Consider the following 22,366-nt stretch of genomic DNA (forward strand, 5'->3'; position numbering starts at 1 on the left):
TAGGTTATTACACTTGGGGCTATTTACACTTGGGGCTATTTAGTTTGGAAAAACGAAGACTAAGGGGTGATCTTATTTTAAATGTATAAATATATGAGGGGACAGTGCAAAGACCTTTCTGATGATCTTTTTACTCCTAGACCTGAGACAGGGACAAGGGGGCATCCTCTACGTCTGGAGGAAAGAAGGTTTAAGCATAATAATAGACGCGGATTCTTTACTGTAAAAGCAGCGTGACTATGGAACTCTCTGCCGTTTGATGTTGTAATGAGTGATTCATTACTTAAATTTAAGAGGGGACTGGATACCTTTCTGGAAAAGTGTAATGTTACAGGGTATATACACTAGATTCCTAGATAGACTAGTTCCCTGGATCAACGCCCTGATTGCCATATGTGGAGTCGGGAAGGAATTTTTTTCCCCAATGTGGAGCTTACTCTTTGCCACATGTTTTTTTTTTGCCTTCCTCTGGATCACCATGTTAGGGCATGTGAGGTTAGGCTATGGATTGAACTAGATGGACTTAAAGTCTTCCTTCAACCTTAATAACTATATGTAACTATGATACAATATGATGCACAGAGGCACTATGAGGAACAGACAGACTTTGGCCATTCTTGAAGGTACCAAACAAGAGACCAGGCCCACAGTTACATTCTAGAGAGCAATCTATCAGAATTCAGGCTAATCCTCCAATAATGAGCTGCAGCTGGAGGGCAGTCTTCATGGAGACAATGTGCTGCATTAACACCATGTGTTCTGCTATGGCTGGAGTAGTTATGTTTCAAAGAACAGTGAAGCACTTGTTTATTAAGCCAAAAATAGGAAACCTGCTTCACAAAAGTCAATCTAAAGCCCGATCATAAGGCCCTGTGCAGATATGACATGCAACTAACTCAAATCAAATCATGAGATGTAGCCCGGACATATGGTCTTATGATAGCCTAGAGGTCCAAGGCTTAGCTGCATATATGTGAAATCAAACCTCAGCACATGAGGCTCTAGGCCCAGCTTTGGCACAAAGGCATGAGACCAGCATTAGCCCAGAGGCTTAGGCCATCAACACAACATTCCACAGTGCACTTACCTGTGCTGGCTCCACACCCGCTAGAAAAACAGGGGAAGCAGGTAATGCTGAGTGCCCACCATGGAGGGAAGCTGTGTCACTTCAGGAATGCTGCATTACTGCCAATGATGCACAGGTTGGCTGTTGGCTGAGGGACTTCTCTCAGAGATGTGTCGGACATGGACTGCTTGACAGGGGGAAGGGAAGGACGAGACCCTACGATCCCTTCCAAGTCCGTACTGGTATAGCAACTGATGGCTGAGGGACCTCATATTCAGAGAGGTGTCAGCCACTGCTTGACAGGGGAAAGGAAGGCCGAGATCCCCCTTAGCCGGTGGACGTTGCACGGACTATCTTCACTCCAAGAGCTACCTCTCATAAAACCATCCCCTGTAGGGACAGGAAAAAACACTGGCGGGTGGAGAAGGGAGGGGCCTTTTAACCTCTCTGCCCCGCTACAGGACAAGGAAGGACTACGTCTGTGGTGCTGTCTGGAGGGACGTAATGGAAAAGTGTGTCTTATAGTCCAAGTAATATGGCAAGTTCTAAAGTAATTTCCCTTTCTCAATCAATAATACGTCTGGCTGTTCTAAGTTTTTGTACAATTTTTCAATAACGTATATTGCTTCTCAGAGTTATTTTATTATTCAACAAAATACGATTTTTCCAGTAATTCACATTTCACTCTCTAGGTATGACAATGTCTTCTCCTCTGTGTGGGATTTTGACTTCTAATTCCTCATGTTTGGTCCTGTTAAAATAAAAAAAACCTTGTATAAACCTCCCATGCTGGTGCGGATCCAGCAGTGTCAGCACTTGCGTTTTGGGGGCTCAGGTTATTATGTCACACGAGCCCTGTGTCCAATTAGCGCTGGCTTCACTGTTCTCACCTTCAGACAAAAATCGAACAATAAGAGGAAGTCAAAAGAGAAGTCGCAGCCCTGGCTTCCAGTTGATTTTCAATACGTCTCAGGGCAGGGACAGTGAAGCTGGGGCTGATTGGGCACAGGGCACGTGCTATGTAGCAACCTAATAGAGCCCCAGGAACATGATTGCTGATTCCGCTGGAACAGCACTGACATGGAGGGTGAATATGATTTTTTTTTTATAATTTTAACAAAGCCAAACATGATAACAACCCATTTAAGAAAATACCTTTCAGTTTAAAAGATTTCCCACATTAAGAACATGAAAAAAGCTTCTCCCCAGAGTGAATTCTCTGGCATTTAAGCAAATCTGATTTATGGTTAAAACATTTCCCACATTCTGAACAGGAAAAAGGCTTCTCCCCTGTGTGAGTTCTGTTGTGTTTAACAAAATTTGATTTCTGGTTAAAACATTTCCCACATTCTGAACAGGAAAAAGGTTTCTCCCCTGTGTGAGTTCTGAGGTGTATAACAAAATTTGATTTCTGGTTAAAACATTTCCCACATTCTGAACAGGAAAAAGGCTTCTCCCCTGTGTGAGTTCTCTGGTGGTAATCAAGATGAGCTTTCTGGTTAAAACATTTCCCACATTCTGAACAGGAAAAAGGCTTCTCCCCTGTGTGGGTTCTCTGGTGCTTACGCAAATCTGATTTATGGTTAAAACATTTCCCACATTCTGAACAGGAAAAAGGCTTCTCCCCTGTGTGAGTCCTGAGGTGTATAACAAAATCTGATTTCTGGTTAAAACATTTCCCACATTCTGAACAGGAAAAAGGCTTCTCCCCTGTGTGGGTTCTCTGGTGGTAATCAAGATGAGCTTTCTGGTTAAAACATTTCCCACATTCTGAACAGGAAAAAGGCTTCTGCACTGTGTGAATTCTCTGGTGCTTACACAAACCTGATTTATGGTTAAAACATTTCCCACATTCTAAACAGGAAAAAGGCTTCTCCCCTGTGTGAGTTCTGTGGTGTATAACAAAATCTGATTTCTGGTTAAAACATTTCCCACATTCGGAACAGGAAAAAGGCATCTCCCCTGTGTGAATTCTCTGGTGCTTACGCAAATCTGATTTCTGGTTAAAACATTTCCCACATTCGGAACAGGAAAAAGGCTTCTGCCCTGTGTGAATTCTCTGGTGCTTACGCAAATCTGATTTCTGGTTAAAACATTTCCCACATTCGGAACAGGAAAAAGGCTTCTCCCCTGTGTGAATTCTCTGGTGCTTACGCAAATCTGATTTCTGGTTAAAACATTTCCCACATTCGGAACAGGAAAAAGGCTTCTCCCCTGTGTGAGTTCTGTGGTGTATAACAAAATCCGATTTCTTGTTAAAACATTTCCCACAATTGGAACAAGAAAATCTGTTCTCAGCTGTGTGAATTGTTTGATGTTTAAGAAAAGTCTTTTCAAGGGGAAAGCCATTTCCATCTTCTGAAGGTGAAAATGGCTTCTTTGATTTAGGAGCAGTTCGTTTTTTAATGCTTATTTCACGAATTTGATTTTCCTTAGTAGTCGGTAATGAATCGGAAGACAGGACCTGTTTTAAAGGATCAGATGACAGACAGATGCTGTGAAGGGATGATGGGATATCTGGAGTAATTGCATTCACTTCAATTGCATCCTGTGGGATCTCAAGATCTTCTTCAATTTTTAAATCAGATAATGTCAGCTGTCCCTCTGATCTCCTGGTACAGTCATCTGTCAAAAATAAAACCAATTATTTTTCAATTAAATATCCTCAAACTTAATATTTTTGAACATTTCTATTTAAACTGTCAATAAAAATGGCAACTTATGTAAAAAAAAAAACGTAGTTACTTACCGATAACTGTATTTCTCTGATCCCATGACGGCACCACGGAGAGAGAGGGATCCGCCCTCAGTGACAGGAAACCTACAGGTAAAAAAAGTGGTACCTTTCTCCCACATCAGTTGGTTAACAGAGCATTAAACAGAACTTCAGCTGAACTTAAACAGTTAAACCAAACAAATATTTTAATTCAGACTTATTAATGTGTAGTCACGCGGTGCCTCTAATGAGTAATCTTAGTGTGCACACCCACACGTGAAGGGAGGGAATGTACGGGTGCCGTCATGGGGTCAGAGAAATACCATTATCGGTAAGTAACTACGATTTTCTCTTTCCCCCAATGACGGTACCATGGAGAGAATTTCATAGAATGTACATTGGGGGGGGGGGGGACCACTGCCTCCAGAACCCTTCTGCAAAAGGTGAGGTCTGAAGAAGAGGTCAGATCTAGTTAGTAATGACTAAAGAAAGTAGAGGGAGAAGACCAAGTAGCTGCTCTACATATCTGCTCAATTGAGGCTCCGGCTCTCTCTGCCCATGAGGTCACCACTGATCTGGTCGAATGAGCTCTGACCCCCTCTGGAATTGCTTCATTACACGAGGAATACGAAAGGATGATAGCGTCTCTTATCCATCTCGCCAGTGTGGCCTTTGATGCTTTATGTCCTTTGGACCCTGAAAGCAAACAAAAAGAGACCTATCCCTCCCTACAGTCCCTCTTGGCTGACAGATATTGGACCAGGCACTTCTTAACAACTAATGTGTGTGAAACCCCAAAGCTCTACTATGTAGTTGAATACCGCTGGTTTAATTCCCACTCCCCCTGCCTCAGCTGTGTTCGACTTAAAAACATCTGCGGCCTGACTTTTCGTGCCTTTGATGTGAAGAGCTGATAATGAAGCTAGATTGGTTTCTGCTAACAGCAGGATGGATTTTGTTACGTCCATCAATGCTCGAGACCTGGTGCCCCCCTGGTGATTCAAATATGCCACCACCACCCTGTTGTCTGAGAACACCTTTACATGATGGGATTGGAGAGAGTCCAGAAAGTGGCTGATATGAAAGAACTCCTGGCGGTGAAATATCCTGCTTGAAGAACCAATTTTATGCTCTTCTGACCAAGGACCTTGAGCAATTTGTCTGTCCAGATGCACCCCCCAGCCCAGGGGCTTGCGTCTGTGGTTAGTGTTATAGACAGGGCCGCCATCAGGGCATTACAGACGTGACTGGTGTATGGGGCCCGGTGGGCAGAGGGGGCCCGCATCGGGCCCCGTCTCATCTGCCCACTGGGCCCCTACCGGCAGCCGCAGGCTGAACCGGGCCCTTAGCTGCGGCCGGCGCTACAGCGCTTTTGACGTGCGGGCCCGCGCCCGCACGTCAATAGTTAACAGCCGCCAGCCAATCTGAGGCTGGCAGCTGACGTTAGCTGCAGCGTGCATGTCGCCGGCGTCTGACGTCATTGTCAGTCGCCGGCGAGTGCACGCTGCAGCTGCTTGGAGAGCAGGATGTAAGTAGAACTTGTTTTTGTTTTTTTTTTTTAATTGAGAGCGGCGATCCGGGGGGGGGGGCAGGGCAGAGCGCTGGACACAGGGGGGCAGAGCGCTGGACACAGGGGGGCAGAGCGCTGGACACAGGGGGGCAGAGCGCTGGACACAGGGGGGCAGAGCGCTGGACACAGGGGGGCAGAGCGCTGGACACAGGGGGGCAGAGCGCTGGACACAGGGGGGCAGAGCGCTGGACACAGGGGGGCAGAGCGCTGGACACAGGGGGGCAGAGCGCTGGACACAGGGGGGCAGAGCGCTGGACACAGGGGGGCAGAGCGCTGGACACAGGGGGGCAGAGCGCTGGACACAGGGGGGCAGAGCGCTGGACACAGGGGGGCAGAGCGCTGGACACAGGGGGGCAGAGCGCTGGACACAGGGGGGCAGAGCGCTGGACACAGGGGGGCAGAGCGCTGGACACAGGGGGGCAGAGCGCTGGACACAGGGGGGCAGAGCGCTGGACACAGGGGGGCAGAGCGCTGGACACAGGGGGGCAGAGCGCTGGACACAGGGGGGCAGAGCGCTGGACACAGGGGGGCAGAGCGCTGGACACAGGGGGGCAGAGCGCTGGACACAGGGGGGCAGAGCGCTGGACACAGGGGGGCAGAGCGCTGGACACAGGGGGGCAGAGCGCTGGACACAGGGGGGCAGAGCGCTGGACACAGGGGGGCAGAGCGCTGGACACAGGGGGGCAGAGCGCTGGACACAGGGGGGCAGAGCGCTGGACACAGGGGGGCAGAGCGCTGGACACAGGGGGGCAGAGCGCTGGACACAGGGGGGGCAGAGCGCTGGACACAGGGGGGGCAGAGCGCTGGACACAGGGGGGGCAGAGCGCTGGACACAGGGGGGGCAGAGCGCTGGACACGGGGGCAGAGCGCTGGACATTGGGGCAGGAAGCTGGGCACGGGGGCAGGAAGCTGGGCACGGGGGCAGGACGCTGGACACGGGCAGAACGCTGGACACGGGCAGAACGCTGGACACGGGCAGAACGCTGGACACGGGCAGAACGCTGGACACGGGCAGAACGCTGGACACGGGCAGAACGCTGGACACGGGCAGAACGCTGGACACGGGCAGAACGCTGGACACGGGCAGAACGCTGGACACGGGCAGAACGCTGGACACGGGCAGAACGCTGGACACTGGGGCAGGAAGCTGGACACTGGGGCAGAAAGCTGGACACAGGGGCAGAAAGCTGGACACAGGGGCAGAAAGCTGGACACAGGGGCAGAAAGCTGGACACAGGGGCAGAAAGCTGGACACAGGGGCAGAAAGCTGGACACAGGGGCAGAAAGCTGGACACAGGGGCAGAAAGCTGGACACAGGGGCAGAAAGCTGGACACAGGGGCAGAAAGCTGGACACAGGGGCAGAAAGCTGGACACAGGGGCAGAAAGCTGGACACAGGGGCAGAAAGCTGGACACAGGGGCAGAAAGCTGGACACAGGGGCAGAAAGCTGGACACGGGCAGAAAGCTGGACACAGGGGCAGAAAGCTGGACACAGGGGCATGATTGGAGACACTGGGGCATGACTGGAGACAGATGGGGCAGGAATGGAAACAGATGGGGCAGAATTGAGACACAGGGGGCATGATTGCAGAAATGGGGGCATGATTGGAGACGGGGCAGAATGGTGATACGGGCATGATTGGAGACACTGAAGGCAGGATTGGAGACAGATGGGGCAGGATCATGGGGCAGGATGGATACGATGGAGACAGATGGGGCAGGATGGGGAGATCATATGGGGCAGGATGGATACTCATTAGGGCAGGATGGGAGAACATATGGCTGACGCCAGGAATGAGACACACAGGGCTAGGATGGCGAATATTATTACCATAGGGGCTAATTAAGGGATATTATTACTGCAGTGATGTATTTATTTTATTTTTTGAGTACACTGTTTTAAATGGAGGGGCGGTCCTATTACTGTGTAGAGTGACACTATGTCGCCTTCTTCATGTGGTGTAATGTAGAAGTTGGGAAAATTAAGTAATGTGTTCTGCAAGCGAACTCGAGATAACGGTGTTATTTCCTGCAGAAACGAGTCCTGGCTGCATGAAGTGATGGCGGTCTGTGCGGGATGAAAGATGAAGGACTTCACCTAGAGACGTCACTGGTGAGTCAGTGTGTTACCTATACACTGACACTATACACTGTATACTATATACAGAGCTCCTGTGTATAATATCACCAGTGATCACTGGATTACCTATAGACTATATACAGAGCTCCTGTGTATAATATCACTGGTGATCACTGTATTACCTGTACACAGACACTGCATACTAAGTACAGATCTCCTGTGTATAATGGCACTTATGGTGATAGTATTGTGGTTTTTTTTATTATTGATCAGTATTGTAGTATTCAGTCACTATGTGTTGGTAATATGTGGTCTGGTCATGATGTTGTGGTATTTGTTCCTTGTATTTGATATTATTCGATCACTGTGGTGGTAATATGTCATCTGGTCATGGTGTGGCGGTATTTGTGCCTTGTAGATAGTATTATAGGTCACTGTGGTGATATGGTGTCTGGTCATGGTGCTGTGGTATTTGTTCCTTGTATGTGGTATTATAGGTCATTTTAAAAATTGAAAAATAAAAATATACCTAAATTGTACTGCATATTTTAACAAATATTTAATAGGTTACAGTATAGTAGGGCCTGGCCAAAAGTGTCTACCTTGTCATTTTGGTGGCTTAAAAAATCTTTTGGCCAAAACAAAAGCTGCCGACTATATATGTGTGATCTGGTGATGGGAACTGTCAATGTGTGATAGGTGAGAAGTGGAGTTTTTCCAAGAGAGGACGGTGGGACTGTGGAGAGTTTGAGGGGTGGAGCGTAGAGGCGGGGCTGGGGTGGAGCCTGGGCGGAGTCTCAAGGGGGCCCCGGAAATTTTGCCAGTATGGGGCCCCGAAATTTCTAGTGGCAGCCCTGGTTATAGATATTAGCCACACCCACGGGACACCCCTGACTAGGTTGTCTGGATGCACCCACCAAGCTAGGGAACGTATTGTTTTTGATGAGATTTTTAAAGGGAACCTGTCACCCCCCCAGGCGTATGAAACTAAAAGAGCCACCTTGTGCAGCAGTAATGCTGCATTCTGACAAGGTGGCTCTTTTAGTTCTGGGTGCTGTAACTAGAGAAATAATCAGTTTTATTATTTGTCTGACATACCTGGTCTCCAGTCCTGGAGGCCGGCGTTTCCCCCCTGCTTCAGACAGCACACAGCTGTCACTCACATCTTCTTGGCGCCGCCTCCTCCTCACCGCTGTTTTCAAACTAGCCGGCGCCTGTGCTCTTTTCCCCTGCCTGGTGCAGGCGCAGCGAGCGCTGGCCGTCTGTCCTCATATGCAGCCCAGCTGACTGCGCCTGCTTGGCCACCCTGCCTGTGAATCCCAGCCCCGCAACCTCCCTTTAAACGAGACTCTGCCTCTAGTATCTCCCATCGAAGGTCCCTGGTATCACTTTGGGCCCATCAGACCGCTGGAATACAGGCTGTCATTGCTTCTAGTATGGACATTGCTTTGCGCAAGGTGATGACCGGGGATTCCCTCAGTTGTGCTACCAGCTGCACCATGTTCGAAATTTTCCCGTCTGGAGATGGCATTCTTGCCTGTTTGAGTCTGAGTCATTCATTATTCCTAGGTACTGCTGCATTTGAGTTGGAATGATCCTGGACTTTGCTAGGTTTAACAGCCATCCTAGGTTTGTCAGGGATGTCATCACTTTGTCCAGCTGTTGACTGCAATGGTGAGAGGATTTGCCAACCACCAGGAAGTCATCCAGATATGGAACTATCAGAATATTTTGTTCTCTTATGTGAGCCATGACCTCCGCCATTAGTTTCGTAAACACCCTCGGGGCTATGGCTAGGCCAAAGGGGAGGGCTCTGAATAGGTAATGTTTTAACTCCCCTTGCATCATTACTGCCACCCTGAGGAATTTGATCTAAGTGGATTGGCACATGGTAATATGCATCTTTTAAATCGATGACAGTCATGAAACAAGACGGATAAAGAGCTCAAACTTGTCTTTATTGTCTCCATTTTGAATTGTTGAGTCACTAGATATTTGTTTAGTTTTTTCAAATTTATTATTGCCCTGTAAGTTCCATCCGGTTTTATCCGAAGAAATAGAGGGGAGTAAAATCCCATGCCTTTCTCCCAGTCTTGGACTTCTTGCAGGACATTTTTTGCTAATAGATTCTGTATTTCTTTTTGGAGGCCTAGTTGCTCGGCTTCTACCTTCCTTTGAGGGGTTATGACAAAGTGACGGGATGTGATAGTATGTAACTTCATCTTTAGACCTGTTCTTATTAGATTTAAGATCCATGCGCTCCCTGATATTTTTTCCCAGGCTGGAAGAAAGTAGGCCAATCTCCCTCCCACCTGGGTCCCACCTTCATTTGGGTGGTTTTTTGTTTTCGGGTTTGTTGAACATGAACCCTTTCCCTCAAAATCTTTTATCCTCCCATCCCTCCTTTTGACCATTAGGGGGCTTTTTACGTATGAATCTCCTACTCCGAAAGGGCCGTCTATAGAACTGGTTGGAAAATCCCGGGAAAGCCTTTTTCTTATCCCCTGCTTTATCAAGAATGTCGTCTAGGGTTGGCCCAACTAAGAATTCTCCTTCGCAGGCAATGGGGCATAGTTTGGCTTTTGTTTGTAGGTCGGGCCAGCATTTGAGCCATAAAGCCCTTCTCGCCGTGTTTGAAATGGAAGCGAACCTTGCCGCTAACCTAACCGAGTCGATAGAGGTGTCTGCTAGGAATGCAGCTGCTCCTTTCATTATTGAGACCGAGTCCAAAACTGATTCTCTCGGGGATTTATCTTTTAGTTGTGACTAAGTGGTCTAACCACACCATTAGGGCTCTGGCGGTGCATATGACTGGTTTTAATCCCCTCCCCGGCAGCCTCCCAAGCGCCTTTCAAGAATATTTCAACCTTTTTGTCCATGGGGTCTTTCAGGGTCCCCATGTCCTCAAAAGGCAAGGCGAATTTTTTGGAGCCTTTTCCCCAGAAAGAACAAACAGGGTCATCAAAGGGGTATTTTCTCTTTGGGGGTCAGGAGGACTTTGTCTGAACTTTTCCATTCCTTTTTTATTAGGGATTGTATTTTCTCGTTTAATGGGAACGCTCTTCGTTTCCTCTGCTCTAGTCCTCTAAACAAAGTCCTGCGCCGTTCTTTTGGGCCGTGACTCTACCAGCCCCATTGTTGATCTAACAGCTTTTACTAAAGCATCCGTTTCTTCAATAGGGAAGCAATTGCAACCCCCCTCCGAGGACGAAGAAGATGAGGGTGAAGAGAGTGAGCTACTGGAACTGGAAAGGTCGCTATCTTCCTCACTGGTACTCGATTCTGGGGATCTATGTCTGGATTTGCGCTTTCTTTTTGAACTTTTAATAACTTTAATCGCATCTTCCACCTGGTTTTTGATCAGTTCTTTTAAGTCAGATGCGAATCTCGGGGACTCTTCACATATGGTATGTTCTATACATGTAGTACAGAGCATTTTGACCCACGTAGTGGGCAGCTCTATAGAGCAGATTGTGCTTACTCTGTGCCTGGATTTTGCTGCGCATTTCTTTCTCTAAGAAGACACATCAAACCCCATTTAGAAGATGAACTTTCACGAAGGTGACGACACAACTCCTACGCCAGAACCAATACCCCCCTTTCAGCAGGAGGGTATCGGTTCTGGCGTAGGAGTTGTTTCCACGACTTGAACCGCTGATGGCCTTTCGTATCCACCGAGCTCTCTGCTGCGTTGGGATCCCGAACTGCGACGCTGAGAAGAGACATCTCCTTGTTGCTGTCACCGCTGTGGGTGGTGGTGCTGTTGCTGCCGGTGCTTATTTCGAGGGGACTGCAGGGTTTGCTCTACCGGTTGCTCCTGGTCACTCATAGAGAAACAGAGCACTGGATGCGCATTCTGGATTTCCCAGAGATGCCCTGCGGCTGGCGTGCGTGCCTCACTTCTGCAGCATGCGGCCTCCAGGAGGGAGTGTCGGAAGCAGCTGCCAATGCCCCAACTAGTAGCAGCGCTTCCCTGCAGGCAGCCGCCGCCACCATCCTCTCCTGGGCCACAGGTCGACCGGCGATGTAACACCAGGTGACCGCCGCCACCTACTACCGGCTGTAGGAATCCACAGGGAGAGGCAGACAGGATCCTGCTTCACTGCCTCTCCCCCTCGCACACGGCCCGCCGACCCAGGAACCGTGGCGCTTTGGGGAGAGAAGACCATTATGCCCGAGGCAGGGCTCCCCGCTGCCTAGATCGGTCAGATGGACCCCCCCCTGGCATCCCACGACGACTAGTCAATCAGGTATGCTGTAGGTTCTCCGTCAGGGACAGGAAGCTGAACTGATGTGGGAGAGAGGTACCGCCTTTTCCACCTGTAGGTTTCCTGTCCCTGAGGGCGGATCCCTCTCTCTCCATGGTGCCGTCATGGGGGAAAGAGAAATTTGAATTATTCACCAAGAAAATGACAGTTCTCAGTCTAATAGAAAACCTCATAGGATGAACCAGTAGAGCGTGGTGTTCAACTCTTTGTTCATTCTGCCTCCCAAATACGGAATAAAAAGCCACCAAGCAACGTTTGTAGAAAAAAAAAAAATACTACCAATAAAAAGTTCTATTCATCTTACAAAAACAAGTCCCCACTCCGGTCCATCATCTGTCAAAGGAAAAACAGAGGTTTCTACATTGTTAGTGGCTCAAAGGCTCTTGAAAAGCAACATGGCTTCCATAAACCAATCCAGCAAAATACACTCTCCCAAAGTCAAATTTCCCCCTCGCTTCTGAGTCTTACAGTGTGCTCAAACAACATTTAGAATCAATGTATTTGGCATTTACAGTCAAGAAACGGGGTGCTCACTGTTGAATGGGGTCTCTGGAGTAAAAAGTCAATAGATCAAAATTGTAGAAATTTATCTAACGTTTTGTTGTGCTGAAACAAGAAAATCCACAATTTCAGATAATAGACCCATATGAATACAGATGTGTTTAAATCATGAACATTTCGGCACATATTTGCCTTTCTCAAGATACATCTGTTTTTACAGGTGTAAAGCAGAAATAAGCAGGAGGCGAAACGCGTGTCGGGGTGAGGGGACACCATAAGCACAGGGTAACATACCCCTTCACTGCATTGTATGATATTTGGCTTCCACACTGGTCCACTCTAGGGGGTTGTTTCGGGTGGCATACCTTCATCAGCATTTTTTGCCTATGTAAATAGAGGCCATTGTGCTGATTAGGATTACCTTTTTATAGGTTATTAATGTATTGTTTGGGCTGTATATGCTGTCTATATTATATGACTACGTGATGTAATAACCGCCTTCTTGTGGACATTACCTTTTGGAATTGTGTCCAGATTGATTTGTTTCTCAGTGGAGTTACTTGCTAATATTTACTATATATCACATTATGTGTATAGGTATAGATATCTGTGTATGGTGGTGTGCCCTACGGTATTGTTTGCTTTTTTATCATGTTATTTTTAATATTTATTAATAAACATTGGTTTTAATAATGATTTGGGAGCTCTTCTCGCATATAATTATGTGGGATTAGTTGGTAGGTACAAAATGAGGGAAGGACAACCTCTTGTAACCTATGAAATTTTGAGGCTACCTTTTGAGGAAGATAAAGAGGATCAGGTCTCATAATAACTATTTTCTTAAACTGCATGTACAGAGGCTGTCTGGACAAAGCTTGTATATCACTAATCCTTCTCGCGGAGGTAAGCACAACTAAGGGCCCCTTCACACTGTGCAATCAAAGTCTGAACGAGCGTTCGATTTGTGACGTTTATCCGTCCTCGTTCCGAGGTTGCAAAGTGTGACATGGCGTTACGATTTGCGACGCAGCCCAGCATCGTACGATGTGAAAGAAAGAGCAGAACTTTCTTTCGTCGTAAATGTCTCGCTGTGGCGGTCGAAATCGTAGTATGTGACGGCGGTCATACGAGCTCGTAATGCGACTACGTGGGTTGGGCTTCCGCATACCTGTCTCCTGATTGGGCGTGACGTTTTAGCACGCCCATGCTAGTAATACGTCACGCTCGGAGTCGTAGGACTATGGCGGTGTGAAGGGTAGCGTACGATTGCGACGCGTGACGTTCACATCGCAACTACGTCAGAAAAAGCGTTAACATCGTAGAGTGTGACCGCTGGCTACGAGCTCGTACTGCGATGTCGAATATGACGCAAATGCGTCGTAATCGTAGCAGAATCGACCAGTGTGAAGGGGCCCTAAGAGCTGTTTTCAGGGATAGAATTTTAATCCGGGCATCATCAATAGGCTCAAATGGAGCTTGCGTTAAAGCTGAGAGAACAAGATTTAGGTCCCATGGAACTACTTTTTGTTTAATGATTGGTCTAGATCTCGTAACTGCCTTGAAGAATCTGACTATCCAATGATTGGTGGCCAAATTTCTATTGTATAGTGCACCTAGAGCTGATACTTGAACCCTAAGCACACTTGTGGCTAGGCCAATATCTAACCCTTTTAGCAGGAATTCTAAAATTTGGTTAATACAGGGTTCCTGATCAATCCGTGTTTCTGAAACTGATAAGAATTTTCTCCAAATCCTAACGTAAATATTTGTTGTAGAGATTTTCCTACTTTTGAGTAATGTATTTACCAGGTCCCGCGAAAAACCCCTCCCCCTTAGTAACGACCTTTCAAATTCCACGCCACTAGATGTAAATTGGCCACTGGTGGATGGAGGATTGGGCCCTGGGAGAAGAGATTTGATATTTCTGGAAGAATCCATGGCTGAGAAATGGACCTTCTGGGCCAGAATGGGGCTATCAGGATTATTCGGGCTCCGTCTTCCCGTATTTTCCTCAGAACTATTGGGATTAAGTTCAGAGGGGGAAACTCATAGGCGAGATTGAAGTGCCATGGAATTAGAAGAGCGTCTACTGCATACGGATTGTCTCTGGGGTGGAAGGAGCAGAATCAATGTAGCTTTCTGTTTCCTCGGTTGGCAAAGAGATCTATGTCTGGACAACCCCACAATTGTATGATCTGATTGAAGACGGATGAGTTTAGTGTCCAATCTCCCTGTCTGAGTTGGTTGTGGCTTAGATAGTCAGCCATGATATTGTACTTCCCTTTTATGTGAAGAGCCGTGAGTGAAAAATGATTTTCGGCCATCAGAAAAATACGAATCGCGACCTCCATTAATGAACCGGACTGAGTACCTTCTTGATGGTTAATGTAGGCTACGGTTACCTGGTTGTCGGAAAAAAGTCTGACGTGCCGACCCTGTAGGGGGTATAAGAAAACTACTTAAAACGCATTCTACCGCTAATAACTCATTTAGATTGGATGACAAACTCTGTTCGGGCTGAGACCACAGCCCCTGGACCCAACTACTTTCCAAGTGTGCCCCCCCATCCCCTGGGGCTAGCATCTGTAGTTATTATCAGAGTTATATGATTTGTCCAGGGAACCCCCCCCCCTACGTAAATTTGGTACGTGTGTCCACCAATGTAGTGATTGAATAGATTCAACAATGAAAATTTACTGTCAACATGAGCTTTCAGGCGAATGGAATTTTGTAAAAGGTCCCACTTTAGTGTTCTGGTATGATATTGAGCCCAGAGAACTGCCGGAATACACGATGTGAGTGAACCCAATAGTGACATCGCCCCTCTTACAGAGACTGATGTATTATTAATCATTCTGGTCGCTAGTCGCTGGATACCATCCACGTTTGAATCAGGCAGACAACACTCCTGCCGACTGGAGTCTATGGTAAGACCCAGCAACTCCTGAACTTTTAAAAAGGTTGTAGACGAGATTTTTTTAAATTAATAATCCATCCCAATTTGTGTAACACGGATGTCACCTTCTCCAATTGGTTTTTGCAATGTGACTCTGAATTTCCCACAATCTATAAGTCATCTAGGTAGGGAACTATTAATATGTCCTGTTTGTGAAGGTGTGCCATAACTTCTACCATGACTTTAGTAAAAACCCGGGGTGCAACCGTGACTCCGAAAGGTAGTGCACGATATTGTAAGTGCTGTACTGAGCAGTTTAGTGAAACCGCCACCCTAAGGAACTGTTGGTGATCTACGTGTATCGGGACGTGATAATGGGCGTCTTTCAGATCTAGGACAACCATAAAAGCAATTGTTAAAGAGAAGTTTTATTGCCGTCTTTACAGATTCCATTTAAAATAGACGGGACCAGCAAAAATTTATTCAGGCCTTTCAAATTAACGATGGTACGAAAAGATCAGTCAGGTTTTTTTTTTACAAGAGAGGGGAGAAGAACCCTTTACCTCTTTGTACCGCGGGCACTTTGATCAGAACCCCTTTTTTCTGAAGTTCCTGAACATCCGACTCTAGTGCCATTTGTTCTGCAGAAGAAGAACGGATGGGTGTTAAAGTAAATTTGTCATGAGGAATCCTTTGGAACTCAAACTTTAGGAGAGTTTCAATAACGCTGAGAATCCATGGACTGTTGGAAATTTGTAACTACCTGGTCTGGCAGTCACTGAGGTTTTTCTATAGTCCCGAGAGGTATTAAACATATATCCTCTACCTTTCCTTCTATCATATCTGGGTCTTTCTCTATTCGACCTTCTGCGGCTAAACCATCCTTTATTGTAATCCCGTCTATAAGAGGGTCTTCCTAGGTAAGGGAACCGTTTCTTCTTATCGCCCGCCTTTTCTAATAGTTCACCAGCAAAAATTTATTCAGGCCTTTCAAATTAATGATGGTACGAAAAGATCCGTCAGGTTTTTTGACAAGAAAGAGAGGGGAGTAGAACCCTTTACCTCTTTGTAACGCGGGCACTTTGATCAGAACCCCTTTTTTCTGAAGTTCCTGAACTGCAGACTCTAGTGCCATTTGTTCTGCAGAAGAAGAACAGATGGGTGTTAAAGTAAATTTATCATGAGAAATCCTTTGGAACTCAAACTTTAGGCCAGTTTCAATAACGCGGAGAATACATGGACTGTTGGAAATCTGTAACCAGGCAGGATAGAAGGCTGAAAGCCTACCCCCTACCTGGTCCGGCAGTCATTGAGGTTTTTTATAGTCCTGAGAGGTAGTAAACATATATCCTCTACCTTTCTTTCTATTATTATCATATCTGGGTCTCTCTCTATTGGACCTTCTGCGGCTAAACCATCCTTTATTGTAATCCCGTCTATAAGTGGGTCTTCCTAGGTAAGGGAATTGTTTCTTATAATCGCCCACCTTTTCTAATAGTTCATCAAGAACTGGTCCAAATAAATGTGCCCCTTCACATGGAATGCTACACAGTTTTGATCTGGCTTGCAAATCTCCAGGCCAACATTTAATCCATAGAGCTCTACAGGCTGCGTTATAAAGGGCTGAAGATCTGGCGGCTAATTTAACAGAATCTGCTGACGCGTCTGACAGAAAAGCTGCTGCCTCCTGAATTATAGGTAGGGAGGACAGGATCTCATTCCTGGGAGCCTTATTCTTGAGTTGATCCTCTAAGCGGTCAAGCCACACCATCAATGACCGTGCCGTGCAAGTGGCTGCAATCGCTGGTCTTAGGGATCCTGCTGATGTTCCCCAAGCCCCTTTCAGGAAAACGTCAGCTTTTTCATCTAGTGGATCTTTTAGATTTCCTAGATCTTCAAACGGAAGAGGTCCTTTTACACGCCTTGGCCACTGCTGCGTCTAGTTTCGGAGCCTTGTCCCATGAGGATGAAGCTTCTTCTTCGAATGGATATCTCCTCTTAAATGCCGGTGGAAGTGAACCTTTCCTTTCGGGTTTTTTCCACTCCTTTGTAATCAATGTATTTATCTTATCCACCACCGGAAAAGACCTTCGGGATTTTCGATCTAGGCCTTTAAACATAATGTCCTGCATGGAGCATTCTGTCTGGGTCTCCTCAATCCCCATTGTGTTGTTTACCGCTTTAACATGATGGTTTACTCTGTCTAGCGGCAAGTAGGTGTGACCGGACTCGGTCTCTATAGATGAAGAGGATGACGGAAAGGAATCAGAGCTCAGTTCACCCGAGTCCGACCCCAAATCCGAAATTGTGGACCGAATAAGTTTGCTTCTCCTGACATCCGTTTTCTGAGACATGGATTTAATAGAACCTTTAACTTCCTGTCTAACCATATGCCTTAGAGTGGAAGTAAGGTCAGGGGCTTCTTCCTCAATTAAGCGTTGTATGCAGGGTTTATATAGCTTTCTGTCTTGGCCATCTGGGAGTGGTTCCCCACATTCGGCGCACTCCCTATGTTTGGCTTTGGCGGAACATTTTCTCCCCTAACAAGGAGAGAGGGAATATAAGGAGTAACAGGAAATCACTAAGTGAACTTTCACGCAGATCACTTACACAAACGTGCAGTGATTGATACCATAATCAGTGGGGGGGTCCTTCCTAGCCGGCGATGTTTTACGGCTTGAGGACTTGCTCTGCCTTGATTTTTGGGTATCCTTGCCTCCACCAGCGAGACTACTGCCACTAGATCGCCGCTGGGATATAGTTTGAGGCTCCACACTGGGCTGAATCTGCTGCTGCTTGTCAGGCAGTGGTGCTCCCTGCTCCAGCGACTCCATTACAATGATTCAGAAGCACTCAGCAGTTGTCAGACTCCTCATTAAATACCCCCAAGTTACCGCCCCCTGATGGGGGTCAGCAGGTTCCAGGTGATCTGCCCGGTACCATGATTAAATGTTGGAGTGTCTCCCCCTGGGCCACGCCCCGGACCGACCGTAAACAGACCTCCGCCCCCCCGAAGGCCCATCTGCAAACCTGCCCCCCCACCGCATAATCGCCGTGTACCAGGATCAGGCGAGGATGCGATAGAGACATCAACGGCCGGCGTGGCCCCACTGCGCATGACCCAACACGTCATCCAGACACGCCCCTTCCGGTCGAGACCGCGGTGAGCGTGCCCACGCACGGTCGAAGAAGCCATAGCCGCCCGGCCGACTCGCACATCACCACCAGGCCGCGGACAGACCCCAGGAGGACCCCCAGGCATGGCCACGGCAGAAGACCCCATATACTCACCTGGTACCTGACGGCGATGGATCACTTAAGAGGCAAGCATTTAGATAAAAGCTGCCCCTGTCTACTGATACCGACACCAGCAGTTCCCCTGCCGTGTGGTGCTTCCGGTGTCCTGGACAGACGGAGGTAGGGGACCCCTGCTACCTGAATCAGCCTACCAGGACTGGGTTATCTTCGTTTCTTCGACCTTCTTCATAAGGTCTGTCTGAAGAGGTTCCCCTGTCAGGGACAGGAAACCAACTGATGCGGGAGAGAGGTGCCGCCCTCTGTCCCTGAAGGGCGGATCCCCTCTCCCTCGTGGTGCTGTCATGGCAACTGAATAAATGGTGATCACATGATTGTGATATGGCCAGACTACACCAATGATAAAGCAGCCACAGCCGGTGACTGAGAAGAATCTGTGACTTCTCTGCATTTAGTGGTTACTACTCACCTGGGTAGTCATATGTAGGAATCTCCTCCTTACACCACTGATCACCACTCATATATGTCAGATCTTTACCCTGAAACAAATATTGTAAAAGTCACAGAAAGATGGAGAAGTCACATCTATGATCAGCTCTAAGGCTACGTTCACATTTGCGTTGTGCGATGTTGCGTCGGAGACGCAACGCAAACAAAAACGCAACAAAACGCACGCTAAAACGCTGCGTTTTGCAACGCATGCGTCCTTTTTTGCCGAAAGTTGGACGCAAAAAAAATGCAACTTGCTGCGTTTTCTGCACCCAACGCTTGCGGCCAAAAAAACGCATGCATCGCAAAACGCAGCACAACGCATGTCCATGCGCCCCCATGTTAAATATAGGGGCGCATGACGCATGCGGCGACGCTGCGGCGCCGAACGCTAATGTGAACGTAGACTAATCCTGCCATCTCCACCGTTCTCATTACACAAATATAAAACATATAATACTGGTGGATAAAACTAGACTGAGCACAAGACCTTCACAGCCGTGTACACATCATAGGGGAGATGTCACTCATGACACATTCTCTCCATCTACCTGATGATCCTGATCAACATTGGGATCTTCTTGTTTACAGTCCTGTGGAAGAAGACATCTCTCTGGTGTTGTCCTCTTACTGGATAGATCTGGAGGAAACACATACAGGGACTGAATTCATTCTTTACATACAGATAATTATAGGCCGTGTGTATTTAGTCCTGTCTATTACCTGGTGATGTGAGGGGCTGGGGATCCTCCATCATGATGTCCTTGTACTGACCTTTTTGTCCTTCTAAATACTCCCACTCCTCCATGGAGAAATAGATGGCGACATCCTGACACCTTAAAGGAACCTGACACATACAATGATACAGTCATGCCCCGAACCATTCATATTGTTACTGTATAATGTCCCAGCATTCCCAGCAGTGTCACCTCTCCAGTCAGCAGCTCAATTATCTTGTAGGTGAGTTCTAGGATCTTCTGGTCATTGATGTCCTCATGTATCAGGGGGTGAGATGGAGGCCCTGTGATTGGGCTCAGGGTTCTTACCCATTCCTCAGACACAGGGTCCTGACAGCGCTCACTAGAGGTCTTCTTCACCACTGTGTAATCCTGGTTATGGAGAGACACATTAATAAATCTCACTACAGACATTTCCAGAGTCCTCACCTCCCCAGTTCTGTCCATCTGTTATTCCCATAGATAAGAATGATGTAATGTGACGTCACCAGAATCTCTCACCTCTCCAGTAAGCCGGAAGAGAATCTCTAGGGTGAGGTGTAATATCCTCTCCGCCATCTTGTCTCTGTCCATATTCATCTTTGATGGGTAATTCGGAAAAATTATCTTATATACAAGATCTTCACAGAGGATACGATATTGTAGAGACCTGAATGAGAAGAAGATGAGCCGATGTAACATCATAAAAATCCTGTGTAGTAATACAATTACTGGAGATAATAAGGGAAACATATGAGGAGATTTATTATTTTACAGTATTTAGTTTTCTTCTTTACATCTAATATATAAAGGTGAGTGTGTGTGTGTGTGTGTGTGTGTGTGTGTGTGTGTGTGTGTGTGTGTGTGTGTGTGTGTGTGTGTGTGTGTGTGTGTGTGTGTGTGTGTGTGTGTGTGTGTCCGGGATTTGCATCTGCACCGTCGCAGCCACAGCCACAAAATGTTGCACACTCACACGTCTGGACCCAGAGAGCTTCACAGGCTATGTTGTGAGGTGAAATTTTAACCCCGCACTTTCCAATTCACCAAACAATTTTGCCCCTATCTACATAATGGGGAAAAAGTGAAAGGAAAAGTGTTGGAGGCAAATTGACAGCTGCCAGATGTGAACAAGGGGGACTTAAAGAATGAGAGCAATGGCGCCAAAGAGTATATACCGTACAGTTGCTAAGGTGGGGCGCCGACATGGGATACTCACCACACGCGGGGATATGAACACACACACAAAATGCACCACACACTACCACGTGCTTGAACACATATCACCCTCAGCACACATTTCACCACACATACACCAACCTCGCCACATAAAAGTTGAAACACAAAAGTCGCCGCTCAAAACGCGCCACGCGCAAAACTAGGCTCACGCAAAACTCACCACACCTGCAAAACTCATCTCATGGAAAACTCGCCACACGCAAAACTTGCACACGCGGAAAAATTGCCACATGCACAAAAGTTGCAACACATGCAAAAGTTGCCTCACACAAAACTTGCACATACTCAAAACGCTCCACACATAAAACTCACCATGCGCAAAACTCGCCATGCGCAGAACTTGCTGCACACAACTTGCTACACTAACCTGTCACATGAAACTCGACACACAAAAAGTTGCTACACGCATGTCGCCACACAACTCATCTCACAAAAGTCGCTACATGCATGTCGCCACACGCAACTCAACACACACAACTCGACACATGAAACTCACCCTAAAACACACACAAGTCTGGTATTATCCTTCAAAAATAAAAATCTGATTAATATGCAGACAAACTACAAGAGCAACAAATGTACCATATAGGAATCCGGCAACTGTCAGTCACATGACCAGTGTATTATGTGTATGTGTGAGCTAATATATACTGCCAGGGGGTGGGCTTACTGTTGGCTGGGGATTTATCAGGCTGCCAATTTAGCTTACAAATACTGAGGTAAAAATACTGACCAAATAACGTGTGAACGCGGTCTAATACAGGAGATGACACACAGGTACATACTATATACAGGGGAGATGACACACGTACATACTACATAAAAGGTAGATGACACACAGGTACATACTATATACAGGAGATGACATACAGGTGTATACTATATATAAGGGAGATGACAAACGTATGGAGTGAGGGGGGGGAATGAGAGGAGTGAGGGGGGGAATGAGAGGAGTGAGGGGGGGAATGAGAGGAGTGGGGGGGGGAATGAGAGGCGTGGGGGGGAATGAGAGGAGTGAGGGGGAGAATAAGAGGTGTAAGGAAGAAAATGAGAGATGTGAGGGGGAAAATGAGAGGCATGATGGGAAAATAAGAGAAGTGAGGTATTATAACTAACCACAGATATTTACTATGCCCAGGCAACCAGGGCCAGTTTTAGACGAAGTGGGGCCCTAGGCAAAAATTTAAAGTGGGGCCCCAAATGCTAACATTGTAAAATCACGCATTTAGGTTACATTACATGAGCAGGATGCGGATACAGTTGGTGGAGGGGCCTGGAGCCAGTGCTCACACTGTGGCCCCCATATTTAGGGGCCTTATATCGGCCAACAGGCCTGCCACTGTTAGCTGTATGCAGGGGCGTTGCTAGAGTTGCCCCCAACTCCCTCTTAATTTTTTTTCTTAACACCACAGATAATACAGTGATAACTCTCTGAGTACAGATAATTTAGTAGATGTCACCTGCAGTCCTATGTAACACCACAGATAGTCTTACTCTGAAACGCTATGTCTATGTTCACATGCAGCATTTTTTTCAGTAGCCAAAACCTTTTCTATTAGCAGTAAAAACGTTG

General features: G+C 47.1%; 1 protein-coding gene across 1 annotated transcript in view; it reads right to left on the reverse strand.

Annotated features, from left to right (window-relative positions):
• Positions 1-2,176: 2,176 nt before the first annotated feature.
• LOC143767668 (uncharacterized) overlaps positions 2,177-22,366 on the reverse strand; it is a 29,441-nt gene continuing 9,251 nt past the window's right edge. Inside the window, exons 2-7 of the mRNA XM_077256143.1 lie at positions 20,080-20,227; positions 19,771-19,950; positions 19,565-19,688; positions 19,393-19,481; positions 18,822-18,891; positions 2,177-3,691 (exon numbers count right to left, since the gene is read on the reverse strand). Coding sequence (XP_077112258.1) covers positions 2,247-3,691; positions 18,822-18,891; positions 19,393-19,481; positions 19,565-19,688; positions 19,771-19,950; positions 20,080-20,157 — 1,986 coding nt within the window. The 5' untranslated portion in view covers positions 20,158-20,227 and the 3' untranslated portion in view covers positions 2,177-2,246. The remainder of the gene's footprint in view (positions 3,692-18,821; positions 18,892-19,392; positions 19,482-19,564; positions 19,689-19,770; positions 19,951-20,079; positions 20,228-22,366) is intronic.

The sequence above is a fragment of the Ranitomeya variabilis genome, chromosome 4 (genome assembly GCF_051348905.1).
Source record: "Ranitomeya variabilis isolate aRanVar5 chromosome 4, aRanVar5.hap1, whole genome shotgun sequence".
NCBI lineage: Eukaryota > Metazoa > Chordata > Amphibia > Anura > Dendrobatidae > Ranitomeya > Ranitomeya variabilis.